General features: G+C 41.5%; 1 protein-coding gene across 2 annotated transcripts in view; it reads left to right on the top strand.

The window, feature by feature from the left end:
• The window catches only part of ATPsynO (ATP synthase subunit O, mitochondrial), a 64461-nt gene that overhangs the window by 12339 nt on the left and 25183 nt on the right, over positions 1 to 26939 (top strand). For both annotated transcript variants that reach the window (XR_013900572.1, XM_080286389.1), the window contains exons 2-5: positions 5070 to 5114; positions 6425 to 6535; positions 12559 to 12691; positions 25422 to 25534. Coding sequence is in view for 1 of the 2 variants with exons in the window: in XM_080286389.1 (XP_080142515.1) it covers positions 5070 to 5114; positions 6425 to 6535; positions 12559 to 12691; positions 25422 to 25534 (402 nt within the window). In the remaining variant the exon portion in view is untranslated. The remainder of the gene's footprint in view (positions 1 to 5069; positions 5115 to 6424; positions 6536 to 12558; positions 12692 to 25421; positions 25535 to 26939) is intronic.

Raw genomic sequence — 26939 nt, 5'->3', positions numbered from 1 at the left:
GGGAGTCCCAGTTTCTCCATTTGGTAATGGATGACCTCCTTGACGAAATGGCGGTGGAACCAGTCCTTGAAGATCTGGGCAGTGAACCATGCCTTCAAAGAATGGTACCAAATGACAGGAAGGACATCCATCACCCCACGAAGACACGGAGGCTGCTTTGCACGGCTAACAATAACAGGCTTAAGCTGGTGCATGCCATTAGCATTGGCACAACACAAAGCAGATATCCATCGTTTGGAGAGCTTGCGGCCAGGTACACGCTTCTTCGTCTCCTCTGCTAGAGTGTTCGTAGACAAAGAGCGATAGAATAAACCAGTTTTGTCAGCATTGTAGACTTGACCGAGAGTGAGGCCCTCCCTGTCGATCAAGCGCCTCACCTTTTGCCGAAACTCCTCTACTCCATCCTCGTTGACGTCTAAAGCTTCGCCATGAGACTTACGGTTGGTAGGGCCATGGCATAACTTGAACACGAAGAGCCAATCCTCGGATGCCTTGAAGTCTAGGGCGTCGTGAAGTCTTGCGAACTTCTCAGCAGCAGCCTTCAGCTCTGTGCCATGCACCAGCACACCAGCAGCACGTTGTTGTCGATACCAAATCAACGTGGAGCGGTCGACTTCAGCATACTTGGGAGTAAACATCATCTTCCTCTCCACGTTGCATTTGCTTTTCAACGAGAAGTCAGCTGTGTACTGCATGAGTTTGTCGCGGGATCTCTTGATATCAAACAAAGTAGATCGGGCCAGGTTGAATTCACAAAGGATGAGTGAGGTAGACCATCCCGCATCCACCTTGTCCAATATCTCCCGCTTCTTCTCCAGAGTCAAAACCACTCTCTTCCTCTTCTCAGGCAGCAGAGCCATCATCACACATACTAATAAGAGGCACGAGAGCGGCAGCAGAGCCTGCAGGAGGTAAGGCACCACCACAAAAGTGAGCACGTGGGCAGCCATGATCACAAGCGTGCACTAACAACAAGAGACAGGCGGTAAGTGAGGAGGATGCAGGGGCGCTCTAGCGGACGGCGGCAGAACTACGCACCAAAGCACAGCTGGCCCGTGCCTCGTGCGCCAAGTTCAAATTACGGGTGGGAAAAAGTTGGATTTTTTTCGAATTTTTTGCGATTTTTGGTCCATTTTGGGAATATTGGATCCCGGGACCAAAATATCCGGTAAGTGGGGATGTCCGGAAAGTGGGCGTCTGGATAGTACGGGGATTACTTTAGCAAAAACGTAGCGCTTATCATCACTTGAAAATTGGCGAAAATGCTGATGTTGACGTTAGTGGGTAATTTTATTGTTCATTTCTGAGTGGATGGGGATCAGTATATAGAGGGGTAATTTATTTCAGCCCATAATCAGGTTTAGTGAATTATTTGTTTTGCTTAACGTTGTTTAATAATATCTGGGTATCGTATTTACTTCCATTGCAGATGCGTTTGGACTTTATAAATAAGAAAGGGAGTTAGGTAAACATGCGCTTTACTTTAACCCCTAAAGCACTATGACTGACGATCATCAGTTTGCAAGTTTGCCAAGTAGCGTCTTATGACAAATGATTGTAGAAGGTCTGTCATAAACTGTTGGGCACTAAGCCAGGCTCTTTTATGATGTACAGTAAATGGTTCCTACCCAATCAGAACTAGGGGATGAGGTGATGAGAAGGAAGATCCCACCCCCTCACCAGGTCGGTGAGGGAAACCCCCCCCTTACTGCCGGTCTTTCACCTTCCACTGGCTGATTGGATACAGGCTGCTCTGTCCCGTCATACCCAAACTGCTCACCAATACCACATCTATGTTATATAGGGGGATGACTCATGCCTGCTCACCCTGCCAAGCCCTCCCTCCTCCTCCACCCTCTCTTTATAACGAATGATGAGGCAGTTTCCCCTCTATGATCACTTTGTGTTTCGTCCCACCATAATACTCCCCACACCACCTCCTCCACATTGGGGGTGTTTCATCCCCTTTCACCCCCACCTGAAACCTCCCCCCACCCCACCTCCACCTCCCTGTCCTTTGTCCTGAATATGATGCGGTAATGGGCACGTGTTGAAGGTCCTACCATCTGATGGCATTTTTCTGAATCTTGCTAAGAGGAGCAAACTGCAGGTCAGGGGGTGATAGTTACCAGTATTTTTGTATTATACTCTCCATGAAGGCGGCATGGAGAAAGCATATTACAGAGTAGATAGGCAGGGTATGTGGAAGGTGTTAAGAATATATGGAGTGGAGGGGAAATTGTTAAGTGCTGTGAAGAGTATGTACGTATGAGCTAGGGCTACGGTGCGAGTGGATGGTAAGCTGAGTTCTTTGATCTAAATGTGGGACTGAAACAGGGATGTGTGATGTCTCTATGGCTGTTTAATACTGTATATACGTGGATGGGGTTGTAAAGGAGGTGCAAGGTAGGGCAGTGGATGTGGGGTGGCTCTAATGAATGAGGGTGAGATATGGAAGATTCCAGTGTTGCTGTTTGCTAATGATACAGTATTGTTGAGTGAAGATGAATGGGAGTTGCAAGGTTTGGTGAATGAATTTGGGACAGTGTGTAGGAAGAGGATTTTGAAAGTTAATGTAAACAAGAGCAAAGTTATGGTGTTTGAGAGGAATGAAGTCACAGAATGCACAGTGAGGTTGGATGGTGAGGATATGGAGGGTGTGAGAGCATTCAAGTTCTTGGGTAGTGTGATGAGTAAGGATGAAACTTCGGGGGATGAAGTGCTTGAAAGGGTACAGCAAGGAAGGAAGGTTGTTGGTTCACTGAGAGCGGTGATGAGAAATAGGGAGGTGAGTATGGAAGTTAAGACGTATGGAAGCGAGGCATGGACCTTGCTAGAGGGGAACAAGTCAAGAGTGAGAGCAGTGGAAATGAGTTACTTGAGAGGAGCATGTGGAGTGACGACAAATGAAGAAGTAAGGAACATTGTGGGGTGGATGTGGATGTGGTTGCGAAAATTAGGAGAAATACATTGAGGTTGTTTGGACATGTGGAGAGAATGGAGGATGAAAGACTAAGAGGGTGTATGTAGATGAAGTGGAAGGAGGGGAAGACCGAGGATGAAGTGGAGGGATGGAGTTGAGAGGAATGTGAGGGAGGGAGGAGTGAGTTGGGGGGAGGGCAGTCAAATGGTGGGAGACAGAGCGACTTGGAGGCGTTTTGTCTGTGGCCACCCTTTGCAGGATTAGGGCGTCGGGCTATAGATAGATACATAGATACTCTCGTAAATTCATAACCAGAAAAAACAATATTATCTTGTTAATTATTATAATGTTGTAAATATCGGTAAATATTATGTGCAATCCAGAAGTTGTGGAAGCGATGAAGAAAGTTTAAATGGGGAAAGCCCCAGGAATTGATGGAGTGTGTGGTGAAATGCTGAAGCATGGGGGAGAGATAGTAGTACAGTGGATGTGGAAGATGTGCAGATTGGCCTGGGAGGAAGGTAGAGTCCCGGAGGATTGAAAGTCACTTGTAACTATTCCCTTGTACAAAGGAAAAGGGGGAAAAAGAAGTGTGTGTTAATCATAGGGGCATTTGTTTTCTTAGTGTAATAAGAAAAGTATATGGTAGGATACTTATTGACAGAGTTAGGGAATTAATTGGAGAACAGGGAAGTTTTAGGAAGGGGAGAGGTTGTGTAGATCAGATATTCATTCCTAGATCTTTAGTGTAAAAGTTTCTAAAGAAGGGAAAGAAGTTGTATGCAGCCTTCATGGATCTGGAGAAAGCATTTGACAGGGTGGATAGACAAGGATTGTGGAAAGTATTAAGAATATATGGAGTAGATGGGAAATTGTTGAATGCTGTGAAGAGTATGTATGAGGGTGTTGGGCTGCAGTTCGTGTGGATACTGAACTGAGTGAATTTTACTACTTGAAGGTTGGATTGAAGCAAGAAGTGTCATGTCTCCATGGTTGTTCAGTCTGTATATGGATGGTGTTATAAAAGAGATGCAAGGTAAGGCAGTGGATGTTGGAGTGGCCCTAATGAGAGAGGGCATTGTTTGGAAACTCCGTGTACTTGTTGTTTGCTGATGATACTGTGTTGTTAAGTGAAGACGAAGGGGAGATACAAGGCTTGGTGGATGGGTTTTGGAAAGTGTGTATGAAACGGAATCTAAAGGTGAATGTAGGGAAGAGTAAAGTTTTGGTCTTCGAGAGAAGTGAAGTCAGTGAATGTACAGTGAGGTTGGATGAGGTGGAAATGGAAAATGTAAGTGTGTTTAAGTACTTCGGTAGTGTGATGAGTAAGGATGGAAGTTTGGAGGGTGAAGTACTTGAAAGGGTACAACAAAGAAGAAAGGTTGCAGGTTCCTTGAAAGCAGTGATAAGAAACAGGGAAGGGAGCATGGAAGTGAAAAAGTTACAGTGTTGGGATATCAACTCTAACGTATGGAGGTGAAGCTTGGACCTTGTTGGACGGACAGAAGTCGAGAGTGAGAGCAGTGGAAATGAGTTATTTGAGAGGAGCCTGTAGAGTCACATGGAGAGACAGACTGACAAATGAGGATTTGAAGGAGCATTGTGGTGTGGATGTGGATGTGATAGGATGCAATAGGAGGAACACACTGAGGTGATTTGGCCATGTGGAGAGGATGGAGAGTGAGAGACTGACGAGGAGAATGTATATGAGTGAGGTGGAGGGGGGGGAGAGGGAGGGGGAGGCCAAGGATGAGATGAAGGAATGGAGTGGAGAGGTATATAAGAGAGGGGGATGTGAGCTGGGAGCAGGGCAGTGAAATGGCAGGGGACAGGGCAACATGGAGGTGATTTGTTTGTGGCCACCCATTACTGGATTAAGGCATCTGGCAATAGATAGATAGACAGAGAAAGATAGAAGAAACAGGGAGAGAGAAATGCAGACACAGAAAAAGAATGATAATGGTGAAGGAAAAGTAGGCAGCACTGCATCGAGTGAGTGGATGATTGTTGCCACTGCCTACCACCTCATTTTTATTATTATTATCATTATTGTTATTTTATACTGCAATGCAGTACTGTACTATACTGTATGTATTGCAGTTAATGGACCAATATGATTATTATCTAACTTATTGTCTTGTTACAGGCAAGATCTTTCTCTACTTCTGGGGCTGCCAGGCAGCTAGTACAGGTAAGTTAGTCGACTCATATGTGACCTCTTTTTTAAAAGTCATAATATCAGATTGCAAATGTAATACAGTAGGCCTTCCACATTCGGGGAATCAACTTTTGTAGGCTTCAGTGATTCACTGATTGCCCCTCTGTGAGGCCAAGGCTGAATTTAATGGGTATGATTGCAAGATGTTGGGGTATGTGTTTCACGTGTGGGCAAGTCATCAGCTCTTTGTGATATTTTATGCTGCTATCAGGTCCCAGATGTGGTTTATTAGGTACAGTATGTGCACAGTTGCTGACAGGGGATGATTTGCGGTTCTAGAGGCGTTTAAGGGAGGGTGCACGAAACATTTGTGGAAATTTCACATTCGCGGGGGTCTGTGTCCCCTGACCCCTTCGAATGTGGAAGGCCTACTGTATATTTGTACAGGTTTGACAAATATTGCATTTAAGTACAGAAAAACATAAGAAGAGGGAATTACTGCAGTAGGCCAGTTGGCCTTTACAAGGCAGCTCCTACCAGTTTGTAACTAAACTACTAGAATAAGACAAAGTTAGAGAATCAACCACTGCATACCATACAGTACTGTATATCCTTGTTTTAGTATGCTGTTTACAGTAAAAGATGTATTTATATCAGGATAACAAATTTTAACTCCTTCCATTATAGAAGTTTCACCTAAGGTGAACAGAATTTTGGTGTTGGCCAGAAAAAAAGATAGAGAAATCGTCATTGGACTGAAGAGGCTAATGGAAATTACAGTATTTCAGATTCCTGTAGCCAAAGTACAGTAGTCTCATAAATTGAGTAAGGTCATTGAGACAAAATACTGTAGCCCACAGACTTGTGTGAGCCATTTTTTGTTGGAGTTCCTAGGAGTGTGAAAGACCTGGATGTCATGGTTATTTAGGATATACAGATCCCTGCAGTGTTATATACTTACCACAAAACTTTTCTTTTTTTTTCCCCTCCATCACTGCAACTGACTGCTGTACTGTTGACAGCAAGTTTTCGTCAAATTGTAACTCATTAATAGTATCTCTATACAGTAATGATTAATATGGGAATGAGCAGTGATACAGAAGAGGATAGACTATGGCTGTTTTTGTCTTTAGACTGTTGGTAGGTGATGGTGCAGTGCAACTGTTAGATGCATCTTCCAAAAGAAACATAGCAGTTATAAAAGATGTATTGTTAACTGGGAGGAAAAGGTAACTCATATACTGAAACAGACAAATGAGTATCTCTTGAACTGACCTGACATTGTTTTTTTCTTGAATATCTGATGCTAGAACCTGGTTAAATGCTTTTCATATTTTCTCCAGCCTCCAGTGCAGGTGTTTGGTGTAGAAGGTCGATATGCCACTGCACTGTACTCTGCTGCCATGAAGAACAAAGCTCTGGATGCTGTGGACAAGGATGTTAAGGAACTTTCTGTAAGAAAATTATTTTAATGGATTGAATGAATAACCTGGAAGCTTATATATGTAGGTTAAGTAAATAAATGAATAAATATATATATATATATATATATATATTTATAAAATATATATATATATATATATATATATATATATATATATATATATAAATATATATATATATATATATATATATTTATAAAATATATATACAGTAAAAGTCCTATTATTCGGCAGCTGATTATTCGGTAGATCTGACATTTCGGCAGTTTTGAGAAATAGTCCCTTTTACGAAAATCATTGATAGTTCGGCAGATGCCCGGAATCATCTCGGCAGTCCAGGAAGTGTTATCTGTGACTTGTAGGCCTAATGTTTCATTACACTTCTGTATGTTCACTAATTTCTATATTTTTTTTTCAGATTCAGGTATAGTACTGTATTGATTACAATGTACAGTATCATACACTACAGTAACCACCCCCACCAAATTAATGAGGGTTACGTTCCAAGCCCCCTCACTAATTCTTGAAATTCGTTCATTCTTGACGCTTTCCTGAAAATGACATTTGCTAGTAATTGCGTAGCCCATGAACCACTGATACAATAATGCATTACCCATAAATAAATGTTACTTGTTAAATCAGTTTCCCCGTTGTTTTTAGCTGTACGGCTGTGGCAGCTCAAGTACTGTATTTGTATTCCTCAGCATAATGGTGGAAGGGACTGTCCTGTTTAACTAAACCTGACCTAACCGAGTTTAACTGTACCTAATAATTTAACCAAACCTAACCTAACCTAAAGTCAGAAAAATACTTAAAAATAAACTGGAGGAATATGAATTGCTAAGGTCTTTCTGATGAAAGTTAAACTTACATTTAGCGCTCATTCTTTTGTTCGTTTTTGTGTTTAATGTGAAAGAGAGAGTATTGATGCAAACAGTAATATATCCCATCAACCCCTTAATAACCTCCGGCACTGAACAACCCTTTACAGTACCGATGTCAGTGATGTCAAGATAGTGTAAACTATAAAGAAAACCGAACAATTATGGGGAGGGAACGAAGGTCACTGGTATGTTTACACGACTCTACGCTACGATTCCAAGCAGTCAGGCAGTTGGTTAATCTCAGATGTTTTCGCCCATTTGGTAAATACATCGTAACTTTATCAATTTTTCCGTGACTTATAGTGATATCATAGCATGGGTTTAGGAAGCTAAATAACACATTGCTAGGTGAGCCAGACTATTATCTTCACATCTTTAAGAAAAATAAATTGATTTCAGAAGAATGGAAGAAACTTACTCTACATACTCAAAGAGAGGTTAAATTTCTTCCATTAAAGATGTGAAGATAATCATCTGGCGCACCTAGCAATGTGTTATTTAGCTTCCTAAACCATGCTATGATTCGCTATGATTCACGGGAGAAATTACGAAGTTACAGTGCATTTAACAAATGGACGGAAACATCTGAGATTAACCGACCCCCTGACTGCTTGGAATCGTAGCATAGAGTCGTGTAAACATACCAGTGACCTTCGTTCCCTTTCCATAATTGTTCACAGTTTTTTCATAGCTCACACTAACCCGACATCACTGACATTTACTTTAAAGGGATGTTCAATGCCGGAGGTTATTAAGGGGTTAATGAAACACTGCATCAATACTCTCCCTTTCACATTTAAACAAAAAAATGAACAAAATGAGTGCTAAATGTATGTTTAACTTTCATCAGAAAGACCTTACCAGTTCATATTCCTTCACTTTATTTTATGTAATTTTCCGACTATATTATTTTGTTTGGAAAAAGTACTGTATATAGTACTTACTCCAAACATATTTGTAATAATATAAGTAGTGATGAGTTCACCAGTACAAGTACAGTAATGTACTGAGCTGGTAGGTAATATTCCGTATCATTTCGGCGGTCCAGGAAGTGTTATCTGACTTTTAGGCCTATTGTGTCATTACAATTGTATATGGTCACTAATTATATATTTCAGATTCAGGTATAGTACTATATTGATTGCAGTATTGTACAGTATACAGACTCTCTCCAAACACAGTTGTAATACCATAAGTGGTGATGACAGTGTTCACCAAGATATTTAAGGTACTGAATGGGTAGTTTTTTTTTTATTATTCAGCAAATCCAATTTCTCGGCATCATCCCGGTCCCATAGATGCCGAATAATAGGACTTTTACTGTATATATACAGTATATATTTGTGGTAGGTGGTGGCGACCATCATCCACTCACTTGATGTAGTGCTGCCTACTTCCTTAGCTTTTATCATTCTTTTTCTGTGCCTGCCCTCCTCTCTTCCTATTTCTCCTATCTTTCCTGTCACTTCTTATTCCTTTTCTTTCCTTTACAGGTGGCTTTACATTGAGTGACAAGCCAAATGGTTTCCTGTAAGCCAAGAAACCATTTACAACGCTGGGTGGTAACCATATAACCAAACCATATGTGCTCCCTACGTGTCAACGAGTGGGTTGTTGGAGGGTTGGTGCCCCTCCCTGTAAAACAACTAACTCAGTGTCAAATGGCCACCCTTTGCAGGATTATGGTGTCTGGCAATAGATAGATAGATATATATATATATATATATATATATATATATATACAGTATATATATATATATATACACATTATATATATATATATATATATATATATATATATATATATATATATATATATATATATATATATATATATATATACTGCATATACAGTAAGACCTCACTATAACGGACTAATTGGGGCCCAACCCATTCCGAAAAATGCGAAATTCCGATGAAAGCGATATCCGGACTTCCCCCTGCTAATCCGGACTTTTTCCGATATATCAGACATTAGTCCAGATCGCATGAACGGTTTTTAACCTATTTTGACTACTGCTGCAGTACTTTACTGTGTTATAACTTCACTACATTAATCAAATGGTATATTATATATAATAATACAGTACTGTACACTGATGTAGACATGTTTTATTTACATTATTGTGGTGAACATAACTGAAGTGCCCAGGCAGTCCGGACTGCTTCTGGCTTTATCGGACTTTTTCCGTTATATAGGAATTTAGTCCGGTAGCTCCTCGAGTCCGATAAAAGCAAATTCCGGTCTATTGAAGTCCGTTATTTTTCTCTTTGAAAGTTGGTTTGAAACAGGGATGTGTCATGTCTCCATGGTTGTTCAATCTGTACATGGATGGGGTAATAAAAGAGGTACAAGGTAGGGTAGTGGATGTTGGAGTGGCCCTGGTGAGAGAGGATAGTGTTTGGAAACTCCCTGTACTGTTGTTTGCAGATGATACTGTGTTGTTGAGTGAAGACGAAGGGGAGCTGCAAGGCTTGGTGGATGAGTTTGGGAGAGTGTGTAAGAAACGGAACCTAAAGGTGAATGTAGGGAAGAGTAAAGTGATGGTCTTTGAGAGAGGTGAAGTCAGTGAATGTACAGCGAGGTTGGATGGTGAGGAATTGGAAAATGTGAGTACGTTTAAGTATTTGGGTAGTGTGATGAGTAAGGATGGAGGTTTGGAGGGTGAAGTGCTTGAAAGGGTACAGCAGGGAAGAAAGGTTGCTGGTTCCTTGAAAGCAGTGATAAGAAACAGGGAAGTGAGCATGGAAGTAAAAGTTACTACATGACAGTATTGTGATACCAACTCTAACATACGGAAGTGAAGCTTGGACATTGTTGGAAGGGCACAAGTCAAGAGTGAGAGCAGTGGAAATGAGTTATTTAAGAGGAGCCTGTGGAGTCACGTGGAGAGACAGGCTGACGAATGAGGATATAAAGGAGTGTTGTGGTGTGGATGTGGATGTGATAGGAAGCGTTGTGAGGAACACACTGAGGTGGTTTGGCCATGTGGAGAGGATGGAGGGTGAAAGACTGACGAAGAGAGTGTATATGAGTAAGGTGGAGGGTGGAAGAGGGAGGGGGAGACCGAGGATGAGATGGAGGGATGGGGTGGAGAGGTATATGAGAGAGGGGGGTGTGAGTTGGGAGCAGGGCAGTGAAATGGCGGGGGACAGGGCGACTTGGAGGCGATTTGTTTGTGGCCACCCCAAACGGGATTGAGGCGTCTGGCAATAGATAGATAGATAGATAGTTTAAGGATTTGAATTTCATAAAAATCAGACTTTACCCATCTACCAGAAGATCCGCCGACACGTCGTAAAAATACCCCCGCTAATACCAGTACACCAGTCCTGTATGAGACAGCCCTAGCATGTATTCAATATGGTCGGTGGGTGTTAGCGCCGAAGTGGTGACATGTAGAGGTGTGTGGTACGTAGAAGACTACTGGGCCTTGATAGCAGGCTGTGAAACCTATGCCCAGAGTCGGACACATAAAAAATATATATGTATATATATATATATATATATATATATACAGTAGAACCTCTCTCATTCGGACTATATGGGGGGAAGGGTTGTCCGAATTAGCAGATTGTCCGGACCATCAGGGTAATCTCCAGTTCATACCAAAAACTATCTACATATGGTATGTTTGTTAATTATTAACATATGTGGCATGTGTCAACCCTATGTAACTGCAAAAGATGAAAGGATACTAAAATAACCAAACTAATTATGTACGATAGTTTTGTACTGCATAATTTACAGGTAAGGCCATGACAAGAAACTAGCCTACATTTTAAATTGTAGTAAGTGACTAAGGCCCGTGTAGGCAAAAAAATAAATTAATTAATTAACTGTAATATTTGGAATAAAAATAAAACTTATGTAGGCAAAAAATACATTGTCATCTTTGGCATATTGATAACACCCATCTGGGCAAGAAGCTAATGTTTGATGTTCAAGTAAAGCACATTTAAGTACAAAAAATAACCTACAGTAATCATTAAACACTGCAGAATATTCTGACCCATTTTTGTGTAAGCAAACTCCTCCTTTTAACACCTTTATTCATTGCAGAAGCTACACTTGCATTAAGGGGCATGGTAAGGAGGATTAACTTTTGAAATACAGCGTAAAAATATAAATGGTTGGTGAACTAGTTGATGGAACGAATGCTAGCGTGTTTTTTAAACAGGCGCCCATGTTGCAACCTAGCGTGATCAGAGACTAAACGAATGATGATCGCTTTCTGCGCCGATACTGAAAATGACTTTAGAATTACTTTCAACATATTTTTGGAGCTTATTATTTTTAAATTTTGTCCGAATTAACAGAAATCCGGATTAAAGGGGTCCGGACCAAAGAGGTTCTATTGTGTATCTATCTATATATATATATATATATATATGTTTATTATATATATGTATATACATAGTACACCCATAATATAACGAACTAATTGGTACCAGACCTTGATGCTAAAGCCGAACACCATGCTATTCGGTAACTTCCTGGGCATTATGCATGTTGCTGAACAAAAATTTATTTAGAGCATTGTTCAGCTGTACACTCATGCACAGTAACATACAGCTAGGTCTGAATGGCTCTTTTTCTCATTAAATGCTCTATTTATGGCTCTTCTCACATTGTTGGTTGCCCAGAGACATGTGGCATTCTGCAGGATGCAGAGGAGCATTGTGTGTGGGTGTGTGTGTGTGCGTATGCACACGCGCTCAGGGATGCCACGCTGGTTGGTGTTTCCCACGCATCCATTCTTTTACCAAACAAAATTTCATTGAATGAACATAATGTTTGACCAGCTCAAGGTGGTCATTAAAACCAAAATTCGTTAAAAGAGGGCTCTGTATACAGTATTGAGAGAGTTTCCTGCACACACACACACACACACACACACACACACACACACACACACACACACACACACACACACACACACACACACTCTCTCTCTCTCTCTCTCTCTCTCTCTCTCTCTCTTGTATAGACTGAGTTGTTTGATCAGTAGTTTTGCCTTTTTAGTGTTTAGCATTATGCAGTCCTTATGGTACGTTTGCTAATTTCACCATCATACTGGTATGCATTAATTAGTTTTACAACATGCATCATGTTTCTCTTAGTCAAATGTTTTTTTTGTTAATTTTCAGGGGCTTATGAAAACTGATACTGTGCTGAAGGACTTCCTATTAAATCCTCTTCTCAGCAAGGAACTGAAGAAACAAGCTCTTGATTCTGTTTTGGTAAAGAAGAAAGCAACTGATCTGACAAAAAATCTCCTTGGTAGGTACAGGGTAAAGCTGAACACACTTTGTTATGTTGATTGGGTTTTTAATAATGCAGTTGATGTTGGTTTGATTTTTTAAAATGCAATTGTTGATTTAGTTTTTAAAAATACAGTAAATTCCAGATTTTATGTATGTAATTTTCTGAAAATACCTGTTTTCAAAATGAATGCCATCCTGAAAATACCAGTTCTTCGAAATGAATGCCAAATATGTAAACAGTAATTAAAACTGTAGATAAACCAGTTGAATCTGGCAGTGTTTACTTGCAGAGTTTGGTTGCTATTCGTGCTGACATTAGCAGCACAGCTTAATAGATAATGTTTCCCAGAGGTCACTTAGGGTCAGCTAATCCCACTGAGTTCACATGAAATACTATCAGTCTATCTATCTATTGCCAGATGCCTCAATCCTGTTCGGGGTGGCCACAAACAAATCGCCTCCACGTCGCTCTGTCCCCTGCCATTTCACTGCCTCACTCCCAACTCACACCCTTCTCTCTCATATACCTCTCCACCCCATCCCTCCATCTCATCCTCGGCCTCCCCCTCCCTCTTCCCCGCTCCACCTCACTCACATACACTCTCTTCGTCAGTCTTTCACCCTCCATCCTCTCCACATGGCCAACCCACCTCAGTGTATTCCTCCTAACGCTTCCTATCACATCCACATCCATGCCACAATGCTCCTTTATATCCTCATTTGTCAGCCTGTCTCTCCATGTGACTCCACAGGCTCCTCTTAAATAACTCATTTCCACTGCTCTCACTCTTGACTTGTGTCCTTCCAGCAATGTCCAAGCTTCACTACCATACGTTAGAGTTGGTATCACAATACTGTCATGTAGTAACTTTTTCACTTCCATGCTCACTTCCCTGCTTCATATCACTGCTTTCAAGGAACCAGCAACCTTTCTTCCCTGCTGTACCCTTTCAAGCACTTCACCCTCCAAACCTCCATCCTTACTCATAACACTATCCAAGTACTTAAACGTACTCACATTTTCCAATTCCTCGCCATCCAATCTCGCTGTACATTCACTGACGTCACCTCTCTCAAAGACCATCACTTTACTCTTCCCTACATTCACCTTTAGATTCCGATTCTTGCACACTCTCCCAAACTCATCCACCAAGCCTTGCAGCTGTCCTTCATCTTCACTCAACAACACAGTATCATCTGCAAACAACAGTACAGGGAGTTTCCAAACACTACCCTCTCTCACCAGGGCCACTCCAACATCCACCACCCTACCTTGTACCTGTTTTATTACCCCATCCGTGTACAGATTGAACAGCCATGGAGACATGACACATCCCTGTTTCAACCCAACCTTCAAAGAGAAAAATTCACTCAGTTCACCATCCACACACACTGCAGCTTTAGCACCATCATACATACTCTTCACAGCATTCAACAACTTCCCACCTACTCCATATATTCTTAATACTTTCCAAAATCCTTGTCTATCCACCCTGTCATATGCTTTCTCCAAATCCATGAAAGCCGCATACAACTTCTTTCCCTTCTCTAGAAACTTTTCCACTAAAGATCTAAGAATGAATATCTGATCTACACAACCTTTTCCCTTCCTAAAGCCTCCCTATTCTTCTCTAACTAATTCCTCTGTTCTTTCTCTAACTCTGTCAATAAGTATCCTATCATACACCTTTCCTGTTATACTAAAAAGACAAATGCCCCTATGATTACCACACACTTCTTTTTCCCCATTTCCTTTGTACAAGGGAATTATACCTGACTTCCAATCCTCCGGGACTCTACCTTCCTCCCAGGCCAATCTGCACATTTTCCACATCCATTCTACTACTATGTCTCCCCCATACTTCAGCATTTCACCACACACTCCATCAATTCCTGGGGCTTTCCCCAATTTAACTTTCTTCATTGCTTCCACAACTTCTATCCTACTGATACCTTTGCGGTTAATCTGCTTTCGAACACATTATATGGAGTACTGTAGAAGGGAAACTGTTGAATGCTGTTGAGAAAATGTATAAAGAAGCAAGGGCAACAATGCATGTTGAGAATAAACTGAGTTATTTGAATGCTGGATTGAAACAGGGATGTTTCATGTCACTATGGTTGTTCAATATGTATTTGGATCGTTTTCTTGGTGGGAGAGGGTAGAGCATGGAAACTGCCAGTACCTTTGTTTGCTGATAATACCGGTAACTATTGTCAAGTGAAGATGTATTGGAGTTCTATGGCTTGGTGAATGATGTTGGGAGTGTGTGTAAGAAATGAAATCTAGCAACAAATGTAGGTAAGGATAAAGTTGTCTTTTAGAGAAATGCGTATTGGAGCTAGATGGTCAGGAAATGAAGAAAGTAAATGCCTTCAAATATTACATAGTGTGATGAGTAAGAATGGAAGAAGTGTATGAAAGAGTGCAGCAAGGAAGGACGGTTGTTTGTTCACTAAAAGCAGTGATAAGGAGTAGGGAAATGAGTATGGAAATAAAAAAGATGCATAAGGGGAATATACTGTGGTGGATGGAAAGCTGGTGACAGGGAGAGCTGGAGCTTCTGTCTCATCAGCCCTTGGGACTAGTTCCTGACCATCCCCCTTTTGCCGAACTTTTTCTGTGTTCCAGGAACACAGAGAGTAGGTCAGCTTGCTCTCCAGTACAAATTTCTCTAAATGTCAATGCCAAACTACATGCACATTACACACTACACTTCTTATTCAAAATTAAACCAAAATGGCGTCACTTAACCAAGCCTGGGGAGACCATAAATATACTCACCATCCACCCCTCTCCCATTGAAGAACCAAGCTAGATGCCTGGAACCACTGTATAACTCCCTTCTTTTTCATTCGTGCAACATTCACGGCCTTTCCTCTAACTTTCTCTCTGTTGAGCACCACCTCTCCTCCTGTAAACCTCACATTCTCTTCCAAACTTAGACTCATTTGTCTGAGGCAGCTGATAGCAAACCCTTCTCTGTATCCTCTTACTTTCTTTATACTCATTTCAAAGCCAAAGGTGGCTGTTGCGTATATGTACTCAACGAGTTGTCTTGCTCTCATGTTCCTGAGCTTGATTCTTCTGAGTTCTCTGCTTTCTGGCTTTGGTTTTCCAATTGTACTCTGACTGAATGTATCTGTGCTGCTTGCTTATCCCCTAATTCTGCTTACTATGAAAAATTCTGTGACTATCCTACTTCTAAGATGGAACATGTCCTGTCCATTTCTCCTCTCTCTGAAATCTCCATTCTAGGAGATTTCAATGTTCACCACCACCTTTGACTCTCATCTCCTTTCACTGGTCCACCTGGCGAACAAGCCTAAATCTTTTCTATCCTCAGTGACCTTGAGCAGCTCATACAGCACCCTACCCGTATCCCTGAATGCCTTGGAGAGAGATCCAACATACTTGATCTCTTCCTTACAACTAATCCATCTGCTTATTCTGTAAATCTTTCCTCTCCGTTGGGCTCCTCCGATCACAGCCTTATCACCTTAACATGTCCTATCGCTCCAGTGTGGCCCGTGGACCCTCCAGAGAAATGTCGGTTGTGGCACTTTGGTGGTGTTGATTGGGAGGCCCTCATGCAGAACGTCTTTGATTTTTCCTGGAATGATTATTGCTTTCATGGCCGAGTGCCATTTGAGTGTGCCATGCGCATTAACATAGGTTATTCTCTTGTGCATGGAAGCATACATTCCATTCTCATATCCTTTGACTAATGCAAAAAACCTTGGTTTAATCACGCATGTTCTGATGCTGTCCACTACAAGGAGAAGGCCTAAAGGAACCGGAGCCATCCCATCCCTCAATCTCATTATTCTTATGTTTCTGCCCGGAATTGTGCTAAGTCTGTTCTTTGCTCTAATAAAAATAATTTCATCTGTACTAAATGGCCTCAACTCTCCAACTCGAATTCTTCCCGCTCCTTCTGGCACCTTGCCGAACACCTTTCTAACAACTTTACCTCATCATCCCTCCCTCTTTTCCACTCTGATGGCTCTGTAGCTATTTCATGTACTGATAATGCAGAAGTCTTCACTCAGACTTTCTCCTCCAGTTGCACCTTAGACGATTCTAGTGCTGGCCCTCCATCTCTTCCTCCCCTCTGACTTCTTCATGGCAGACATTAAAATTTCTTTAATTGATGTATTTTCTGCCATCACAGGACTCAGTACTAACAAGGTGTATAGGCCTGATGGAGTTCTTCCTGTTGTCCTTAAGAACTGTGCTTCTGTGCTTACACACTGCTTAGGTAAACTCTTTCACCTTTGTCTGTCAACTTGTACCTTTCCTTCTTGCTGGAAATTTGCTCTCATTCAGCCTGCCCCAAAGAAGGGTGACCATTTCCATCCCTCTAACTATTGCCCAGTTGCTTTAACATCCTGTCTTTCAAAAGTTTTCAAGTCAGTTCTTTAAAAAAATTTAAGCATCTTTCTTATCACAACCTTCTTTATGATCGCCAGTATGGGTTCCACCAGGGATGCTTCACTGGTGATCTTCTCACCTACCGTTTAGACTCCTAGTCATCCTCTTTTCAGGACTATGGCTAAAACTTTGCCGTTGCACTTAACACCTCAAAGGCCTTTGAAAAGTCTAGCATTAATCTTTAATTTCCAAACCACCCTTTTACAGTGTCTATCCTTCCGTCTGTGCCATCATTTCTAGCTTCCCTTCTGGTTGTTCAGTAAGTGGTGTTGTAGACAGCCACCATTTTTCTCCTAGAGCTATGAGTTGTGGCATTCCTCAGGGCTGTCTTATCTCCAGCTCCCTTCCTTTTATTCATCAGTGATCTGAGATGTACATCTAGCCCTGTCCACTCATATGCTAATGACTCCACTGTTCACCTTTCCATTTGCTTCCTGCAGCATCCATCTCTGTAGTTACTTCAACAAACAAGGATGAGGCTATGGCACACCTAATGTCTGACTTGGAACATATCTCTATTTGGGGTAAAAATAACCTTGTTTTTAATGCATCCAAAACTCAGTTCTTTCATCTATCGACCCGACAAAATCTCCCACAGGAGTACCCATTAATTTTTAACAATAGCCACCTCAATCCTACATCATCTTTAACCCATGGATTACGCAATTACCTTTTTTATCTCACTCCGTGGTGCGCAAAAAGCGAAGTTTTTATATATATATATATATATATATGAACATGAAGTTAAACATCCAGGGCATCTTCTGGTGAAAAGAGAAAAATCTCTCCCTCTCCGTCATTGTGTAGCGCCATGTGTAAGTTTGTGTAGGGGTCGAGTTGTTTACTTTAATGCACGGCCAGCACAGCCTGAGCTGTGGCTCACAACGTGACGCTACCCAGCCTGAGCTGTGGCTCGCAATCCACGGGTTAAACATACTTGAGGTTTCATTCTCTCGGGATTCATCTTTGAAGGAACATATTACCTCTCTTGTAAAATCTGCGTCAATGAGATTGGGTGACGCTAAGCCAACTCCATACCTTCTTTACCCCTGCACAGTTGTTGACTTTATACATGAGTTTTATTCACTCCTGTGTAGAGCACAATTCTCATCTGTGGGGAGGCTCACCACACACAGCTCTTCTCAACAGGGTGAAGTCAAAGGCTTGTTGTCTGATTAACTCTCCTCCTGGGTCCCCTCAACCTGTCACTTTGCAGCACTGATGCATTTATCCTTTTCTATTGCTACTTCAGTGGTTATTGCTCCTCTGAACAGTCTGCTTGCATCCCTCCACCACTGTGGCGAGCACGTAGCACCCGTCTAGCAACAAGCTCTGATCCCTTTTCTGTCCCTCTCTCTAATGCAGGAGTTAACCACTACTCTCAGTCCTTCATGTGTGCAACAGGTCAACTCTGGAACTGTCTCCCTCTGTCTGTTTTTCGTACTGCCTACAATCTCCAGTCTTTCAAACGCAGTGTGTCCAGACATCTAGAATTGAATAGATCTTGAATTTGGCTCTCTGTTGTCTTGTTTTTGTTTTTTTCTCGGCAAGAGCAGTTTGCAGGCCCCCTGGCCTTTGACCCTACTTCCTTAGATTGGAAAAAATATATATATATATATATATATATATATATATAATTCCTGCTCGTGTGCAAAAGAAGGGCACAAGCCAAGAGTGAGAGCAGTAGCAATGTGTGGAATTACAAGTGATGAAGTGTAGGAGCATTGTGGTGTTGATATGGATGTGGATGAAAGGGTTAGGAGAAATACTCTTGAGATGATTTGGCAATGTGGAGAATGGAGAAAGAGAGAGCGACAAGGAGAGTGTATATTATTGAGGTGGAGAAGGGGATGGGGATAGGTGACCAAGGATGAAATGGAGGGATGGGATGGAGAGATAAAGTATGTGAAAGAGGAGGTATGAGTTGGAGGGAGGGCAGCCGATGACAGAGGACAGGTTGACATTGAGGCGGTTTGTTTGTGGCTACACTTTACAGAATTAAGATGTTGGGGTATAGACAGATAGAGTAGAAATGTGTCTTTATGTTTTTCTGTTATTGTCGTCGATGCGAGAAAAATGTTGAACATAATGAAATTAGCTATATAAGATCATAAGTGGCTACAGTAGAAAAACAGAGAATAGTTGAACCAAAAGCCTGCAGAATCCAATCTGTAATATACATATGATTATAATATTGCTGTTACATATTTAAAAAACAAAATTGTTGGTACTGTATTTATTTTTGTTTCATGCTTGTCAGCCCCTTTCAGTGTGATGATATATTGATTTACCCCTGCTATGGACAGAGTGGCTTTGTGGAACGAGAGAAGTCTGAGGGGTAGAGTGAAGGAAGTGGTTGAGGTAATGAGTAGGAGGTGGGTGGATGTGGGATGTGTGCAAGAAGTCTGGTATAGGGGTGGATTAGCCAGAAAGATTGCCGGGAGGGATTGTTGCTCTGTTATTTTGGCAGGGTAGGATAGATGGATATGGGGGTGTGGGTGTGTTGGTTAGGGAGAAATGTTGTGAGAGTAAGTGACAGGATATTAACAGTGAAAATTTTGTTTGGTGGGATGGTGTTCACTCTCATCTTAAATGTCAGGACCAACTAGGCTAGCCCCGGGCTCCTACGCACCTCGTGGGGCAATGTAGGATTGGGTGATGGATGGATGGATAGATGTGTTTGCAGTCGTATCGGCATATGCTTCACAAGCAGGCTTAGATGAGGCTGAGAAGGATAGACTTTGGAATGACTTGATACATGCAGTAAGTGGTATGGGGGAAGATGAGATTGTAGTATTAGTGGGGGGATTTAAATGGTTATGGTAGGTGAAGCAGCCCAAGGATATGAAGGAGTACATGGGGGATGTGCATATGATACAAGAAATGAGGAAGGGGATAGGATACTTGAGTTTGGGGAGGCAATGACCATGATTGTGTGCAAAACACATTTTAGGAAATGAGAAAGTAGGCTGATTACATACGTGTCTGGGGAACATAGGAGGCAGTTAGACCATTTCCAGGTCAGGAGGGCTGATAGGAGGTAAGTGAGGGATGTTAAAGTTTAGGGAGCCAGGAGTTTGTGCAGCAACACAGATTTTTGATATGTGACATGGTGCTGAAGGATTGGGGGATGAAAATGGGGACTTAAGCACCTAGGAGGAAAATATGAAAGTTGAAAAACCAAGCAGTAAGGGATGCCTTCTATAGTGAGATGAGGAGAGTGGTGGCTGAACAAGGAGATGTGGACAGAAGTGTTAGTGAACAGTTCAGAGCCCTCATGACCAACCTCTTGAGAGTTACTGATTCAGTATGTGGATGGACAACAAGCCCACCAAAACATAAAGTGACATGGTGGTGGGATGAGGGTGTAGAAGCTGCTGTTATGAGAAAAGAGGGCTTTTCTGGGAATGGAAGAAGGGGGTAACAAAGAGGAATACTTGGCTGCCAAGGATAGGGCTAGAAAAGAGGTTTACAGGACGAAGTCTGAGTTACAGAGACTTTTACTTGATTCCCTAAATTGTGTGGAAGGGAATAATATGATATTTAAGGTAGCAAATCAGATGAAGAGGGAGAACAGGGATATCATAGGTGAGCATTGTGTGAAGAATGATGAAGGAGGGGTTGTGATGAAGTGGGGATATTAACCCGCGCCTTCCCGGCGACGTGAATTAGCGTCCGCACATGATGTGCACTCATGTCCCAGCGACGTGAATTAACGCGGCAACATTGCAAGGTCCCTAATTTGCACAATTTTCAATTTTCGCGAGTGATTTTTGGCACATATACACGGGACACCTTCCTCTATTCCTCTACAAGATGCCAAGCAGGGACAATGCCGTACACCGCATAACCTTCCCCCCCCCCCTGCACGCCATTGTCTCGGCAATTCACCTGTTACCAGTGACCTGGCCAATAAAGACATTCAGGGCCAGAGTGATATCCCAATCGATGACAGTGTGGAGGACAAAGTTTACATAGCATTAGAGGAAGAAACAGTCAGAAATGATGATCAAGTAATGTGGGAAAAAAAAGGTCATGAATGGTGATGAGTTAGTGAGTGAAACAATGCTTATAATGCCTATATTACTGTTTGAAAACCAATATACTCTTGTACTACATATAAATTCGTACCAAGTAAATAAATAAATACTGTTTATGAGTGGATAAAATAGTTACCCTCCCACAGAACTCGTTTTCTTTGGTGCCAGCCTGTTAGAAAACCCAGTCAGGTAAGGAAGTACTTGTACCTAGATCGAGTATTTTAAACCTCAGGTGAGCGATTTCTCTATGAATTTTCGATGTTTCTCACCAAAAGCGGATGTTTGAGCCAAAAAAAAAAAAGGTCCAAAAATGTCGGGACTGGGACGTACCACTGCCCAGAAAACGTCGGGATGGGGCAGGTTAAAGACCCCTGGAGAGAGTGTTACAGCTGGTTGTTGAACGAGGAGTTTGACTGGGACAGGGAAGGTTTGGAGCCAGCAGATCCAGTGTTTAATTGGCATTGCTACTGTGAGCGGGGCAGTAGGCAGGCTGCAGGAGGGAAAGGCAACCGGTGTGTCTGGGTTGACTGCTGAAATGTTGAAAGCTTCAGGAGATATAGAAGTGAAAGTTAGTCACTGACATGATAAATATGATTATATATGAGTGTGTTGTCGCAGATGATTGGCTGAAGAGTGTAATTGTAAATGTGTACAAGGGGATGGATGATGTCCTGGAGAGAGGAAATTATAGAAACTTAAAGCTTTTAGACCAGATAATGAAGATAATGGGGAGAGTTCTAGAAGACATGATTAGAGAAAGGGTGAATATTGATGAGGTGCAGTTTGAGTTTATGCCAGGCAAAGGGACCACTGATGCCAGATTCGTTGTTTGACAGCTTCAGAAAATATATACAGTAATCCCGCATATTTCGCGGTAGTTACGTTCTTGTAACCCCCGCGAAAAGTCAATTCCGCGAATACTCTATTAACAATTGAAAACTTGCACTTGTGTCCACCATGCTGCCCATCACACAGTCCATGTCCATACTGATTGCGAGACAATTCGCCGTCAGACAATTCCCCGTCAAAACATGGACGATTCCCCTTCAGAACAATTCGCACCCTGGACGATTCCCCGCCATTCTATAAATATACTAATCAATACTGTACTTTCATCAGTATACTTATTATTAATTAATCAATACTTTAATAACTATATTTCAGGGGGATCCAGCAAAGTCTATGTTCAGTAGTGTAGGTTCTGGATATTATTTATTAGTTGCACCTTTAGTCAATAATTAACTTGTTTCTTCCTCGCTGTAGTCGCCTTTGAATTATATTCTAGCGTCACCCATAGCTATCTTCATTAGTGAAGGCGAATTGTTTTGTGTTTGTTGTGACTGCGAATTGTCCCGAAACCTCCATACTCATCCCGAAATACCTTCTTACAAGATTGAAAGCACATACTCCATTATGAAGGAAAAACGTAAACACCGTACTGTAATACACAATTATCTACACATTTATTAACAAAACAGTACAAAATAAACAGATGCATTAACTGGTGATAGCAAACACTCGCAAGGTCGTTTCTTAGCTTGACCAGTAACACAATTTTCTCTGCTAAGGTCATAACTTGATCGTTTTGTCACTCTGGAGTTCTTACTAATTGTATTATTAGCCTTTGGTGAGGCTGGCTTACGTCCTGGGGCCATGTGGAAAGCAAGTGGGAGGCAAGAGGCTCATATCATAGTGTGGTTACAACCACAACAGCCACTTAAGGCAGTCAGGCGTGGACTGAAGAATGCGGGGCAGAGAGCAGTGTTGCCATATCCAAACAACGAAATTATGCTAGGGCAATGAAAAAATTATGCTAGATTGAGCATATTTGTTCCAAGTAAAAAATGAATTATGCTAACTTGAAGCTAAATGATAAAATTCTATACATATTCGTGCAACATATTAATTATGTATTGTTTACTATGAAAATATTAAAATGAACCTACTTACAGTAAGAGGATAAATATCGGTATCTACTCATACTGCTTTTTCCCACGAAACTTACGTTTTTCTGATGGATTTTGATGTGATTCGTTCGATTTTGAGCATCATTTCCGTCGGAAATAACCAGATTTTGAGATATGACCCCCCCCCCATCCCCCTGAAATAATGAGGGATCTTTGGGGAATCGGGGGTTATAGGGAGGGGGGGAAACAGAAAATGGTCATTTCCGACTGAAATGAAGCTGAAAATCGAATGAATCATACCAAAATCCATCGGAAAAACCTAGGTTTCATGGGTAAAGTACAAAGCTCAAACTTATCCTAACCTAACCGAACCAAACCGAACCTAACCTAACCTAATCCAACCTAACCTAACCTAATCCAACCCAACCAAGCCCAAACTGAAAGTAACCAACTATTTAAACCTCTTCTTACCTTATTCGTCTCTCTCTCTCTCTCTCTCTCTCTCTCTCTGATTTGTAGCTTTTATAAAATTATTCTAAAAATATTCCATTCCATTCTAAATTATGCTAGAATGATTCTAAAACTTCTAATATGCTAAAACATATTCCAGACTCGAAAATTTGATCAAAATTATGCTAAAAGAATAAAATTATGCTAGATATGGTAACACTGGCAGAGGGGCCACGGGAAAGGGACAGAGGGTGGCGTGAGTTTACCGCGCTACAATTGGAAGCTGCGGGAATTTCAATTTTTTTTTTTCTGTATATTCAAGGATATTTTTGTTGAACTTATTAATGCTAAGAAAATCCGCGAGAGGGCAAAACCGTAGACAAAAAATCCGCAAAAAATGCGGGATTACTGTATAGGAAAGAAAAGGGAACTGTACTTTGTTTTTGTTGAGGTGGAGAAGGCCTTTGACAAAGTCTCTGGAGAGGTGGTGAGGTGGTCAGTGAGAAAGCTTGAGATTGAAGAGTGGCTGGTTAGAGTTGTTATGGCCATGTATGTGGGTGCTCACTTCCGGGTAAGGGTGAATGGAGATTTGAGTGATGAGTTTTTCGTGACTGTTGATGTGCATCAGGGGTCAGTCTTGAGCCCCTTGTTTATCATACTTGAAGCCCTCCCACCTGACTTCAGAAGTGGGCTCCTGTGGGAGATGTTGTTTGCTGATGATTTGGTGTTGGCTGCAGAGAATGAAAGGGAGACGGGGGAAAGATTTAGGAAGTGGAGAGATGGTATGGGGCCCAAGGGCTTAAGAGTAAATGCAGATAAAACAGCAGTGATGATATCTAGGGCTGGGGGTGATGCTGTCAAAGAAGAGGGAGAGTGAACATGTGCAATTTGTCACATCAGTGTGGGAAGTAATTCCATCTTGTGCGTGTTTGTGATAAGTGAATGCATGAGAGATATAGTGGTATCAGAGGTAGACAGCAAGATAATGCGGATTTCATGTGTGCTGTGTGCTGGGGAGAGCATGGGGATATTGCCAGGTGTGAAAGGATTGAACTTGCTGGTCAGTCTCTAGAGTGTGTGGAAGAGTTTTGTTATTTGGGAGACATATTATGTCCTGGACGTGGGGCAGGAGCTAGCTCTGTGGCAAGAGTGAGGAGTGGTTGGAAGAAGTTCAGAGAGCTGTTGCCTCACCTGACATTGAGAGGACTTTCTCTCCGTGCTAAGGGATCTTTGTGTGCAGCATGTGTTAGGTATTAGGTGTGTAATGCTGTACAGTAGTGAGACCTGAGCAGTAAAGGAAGAGGATCTTCGCAGGCTCAGAAATATGGAAATGGCAGTGATTAGGTGGATGTGCAATGCGTCCTTGAGTGCAAGGCCCAAGGGGGCTAGGGGTACAATGAAAGAGTTGAGAGGTAGGATGGGACTGAAGTGTATTGGTGTTGTGATGAGGAGAGGTAGATTGAGATGGTTTGGGCATGTGGAGAAAATGGGGGATGATAATTGGGTGCAGAAAGTGAGAAGTGTTGATGCTGGGGATAACGTAGTGAGAGAGAGACCGAAAAAGACCTGGGTTCAGGTCATTGAGCGTGACCTCATGGTTGAGACTGAATAGGGAGGCAGCCAGAGATTGAGCAGCATGGAGAGCTGCCATTAGGTGACCAAGGCCAATGCATGCAAGCACGTTGGAGCCTTCAGAAACGAAAAATGAAAGAAAAAAAAATGGCGATGAAGTTAATCAGATTTGTTGAGACGTTTTGTAGTGAAGGGGTAAATGAAGGTTATATGTAACCTCTCCAGTTCAAAAAATCTCTTGAAGCCAAATTAAAATGTCTGTAGGTAACTGGTTAAATGAGAGAAGATAATTATATTGAAGGGACTGAGAAATTATGCTTGTTTTTCACTTTTCACTTAAAGCTGCCCTTGCTGAGAATGGACGGCTCAACATGGTGGATGGAGTGTTGAATGCTTTTGGAACTATCATGGCTGCAGTCCGAGGTGAAGTTGTTTGTGAGATAACAACAGCTAAGGTGAGTTGCATACCACTACTGCATTAATACCCATATTACTTTGTTTCATATCTGTATTTTCCTATATTTCATTCATATTAACTAGCTGGAGATTTGCATTCTTTTGTTGCTTTTTTCTTATTGGTTAATGACAGGAGAAGATGATACTATGGCTCTACATGCTTTCCGTAACACTTTGTGAATAGCACCATATTTAAGTGTTATTTATTGTCACAGGTCAACATTCAAGATAAGAGATGGCAATGTTATGCTTAGTTAAAGTGAATAGATTGTAGTTTTAGTGTACAGGATTTGAACTAAGCTGTTGTTGTCCTGTCTCCATATCTGCTTTTGTTCAGCATGATTATAAACGGATGTTCTTTACTTGTACTGTTTCCTCATCCAAATTGTTCCAGTTATCAATACACATGATCAAAAAACTAGCTGTACGTAGGTGACTGGGTTTGACATGAGCACTGTTTCTTATTGTATTTTTTGTTTTAGAGAATATTTCTGAATGAATTGTTTACTCTGTATGTTGCATCATGTCATACTGATTACATTACTGGCCATGTACAACTGTGAGTACTGGTAGTTACTGAAGAATATTTTCATATGTTTCGTTCACTGTTTCAGAATGTAAGATGGAATATTGTACAGATAGGTTTTTGATCGAGTGTAAGTTTATTTTGGAAAATAAACTGTCATGCTTAAAACATTAAGGCCTCTACTGTTTGCTGATGATACTTTATTGTTAAGATGAATGGAGCTGCAAGGCTTGGTAAGCAAGTTTGGGAATGATGAATCAAAATTTATGTAGCTGAGAGTAACGTTATGGTCTTGAGAGAAATGAAGTCTTACACTGTATAATGTACAGTGAGGTTGGGTGAATAGGAAGTGGAGAATGTTAGTGCATTCAAGTACTTAGGTAGTGTGATAAGTAAGGATGGAAGTTAAGGATGAACTGCATGGAAGATTACAGTAGGGAAGAATGGTTGCTGGTTCACCGAAAACAGTGATAAGGAACCGAGAAGTGAGCATGGAAGTATAAAATATAAAATATAGTAATGAAGTGGTAGGTGGGGGTGCTCGCCATCCAATCACTCGATGTAGTGCTGCTCTCGGGCACTTGCCCTTTCCTCTCTTCTTTCCTTTTTTCCATCTTTCCTCTTCTGTCTTTCCTTCATTCTTTCCTCTTTTTTCTCTCTATGGGTGACTTGACACTGAGTAACAAGCCAAATAGTGTCCTGTACACCAGGATACCATTTACTATGTTGGGTGGTAACCATATAACCAAACTATGATGCCTGCCAGTTTAGTGGGTAATTAACCTGTGGATTGCACAGTTACCCTCTTTTATCCCACCCTACGGCGTGCAAAAAATGAAGGATTTTTTTTTTTTTTTTTTCCCCATAAACTTGATGAT

This window comes from Coenobita brevimanus, chromosome 111 (assembly GCF_032717465.1).
Source record: "Coenobita brevimanus isolate Jiangsu-jjx chromosome 111, ASM3271746v2, whole genome shotgun sequence".
Lineage (NCBI taxonomy): Eukaryota > Metazoa > Arthropoda > Malacostraca > Decapoda > Coenobitidae > Coenobita > Coenobita brevimanus.
This window is presented reverse-complemented; position numbering and strand designations above follow the sequence as displayed.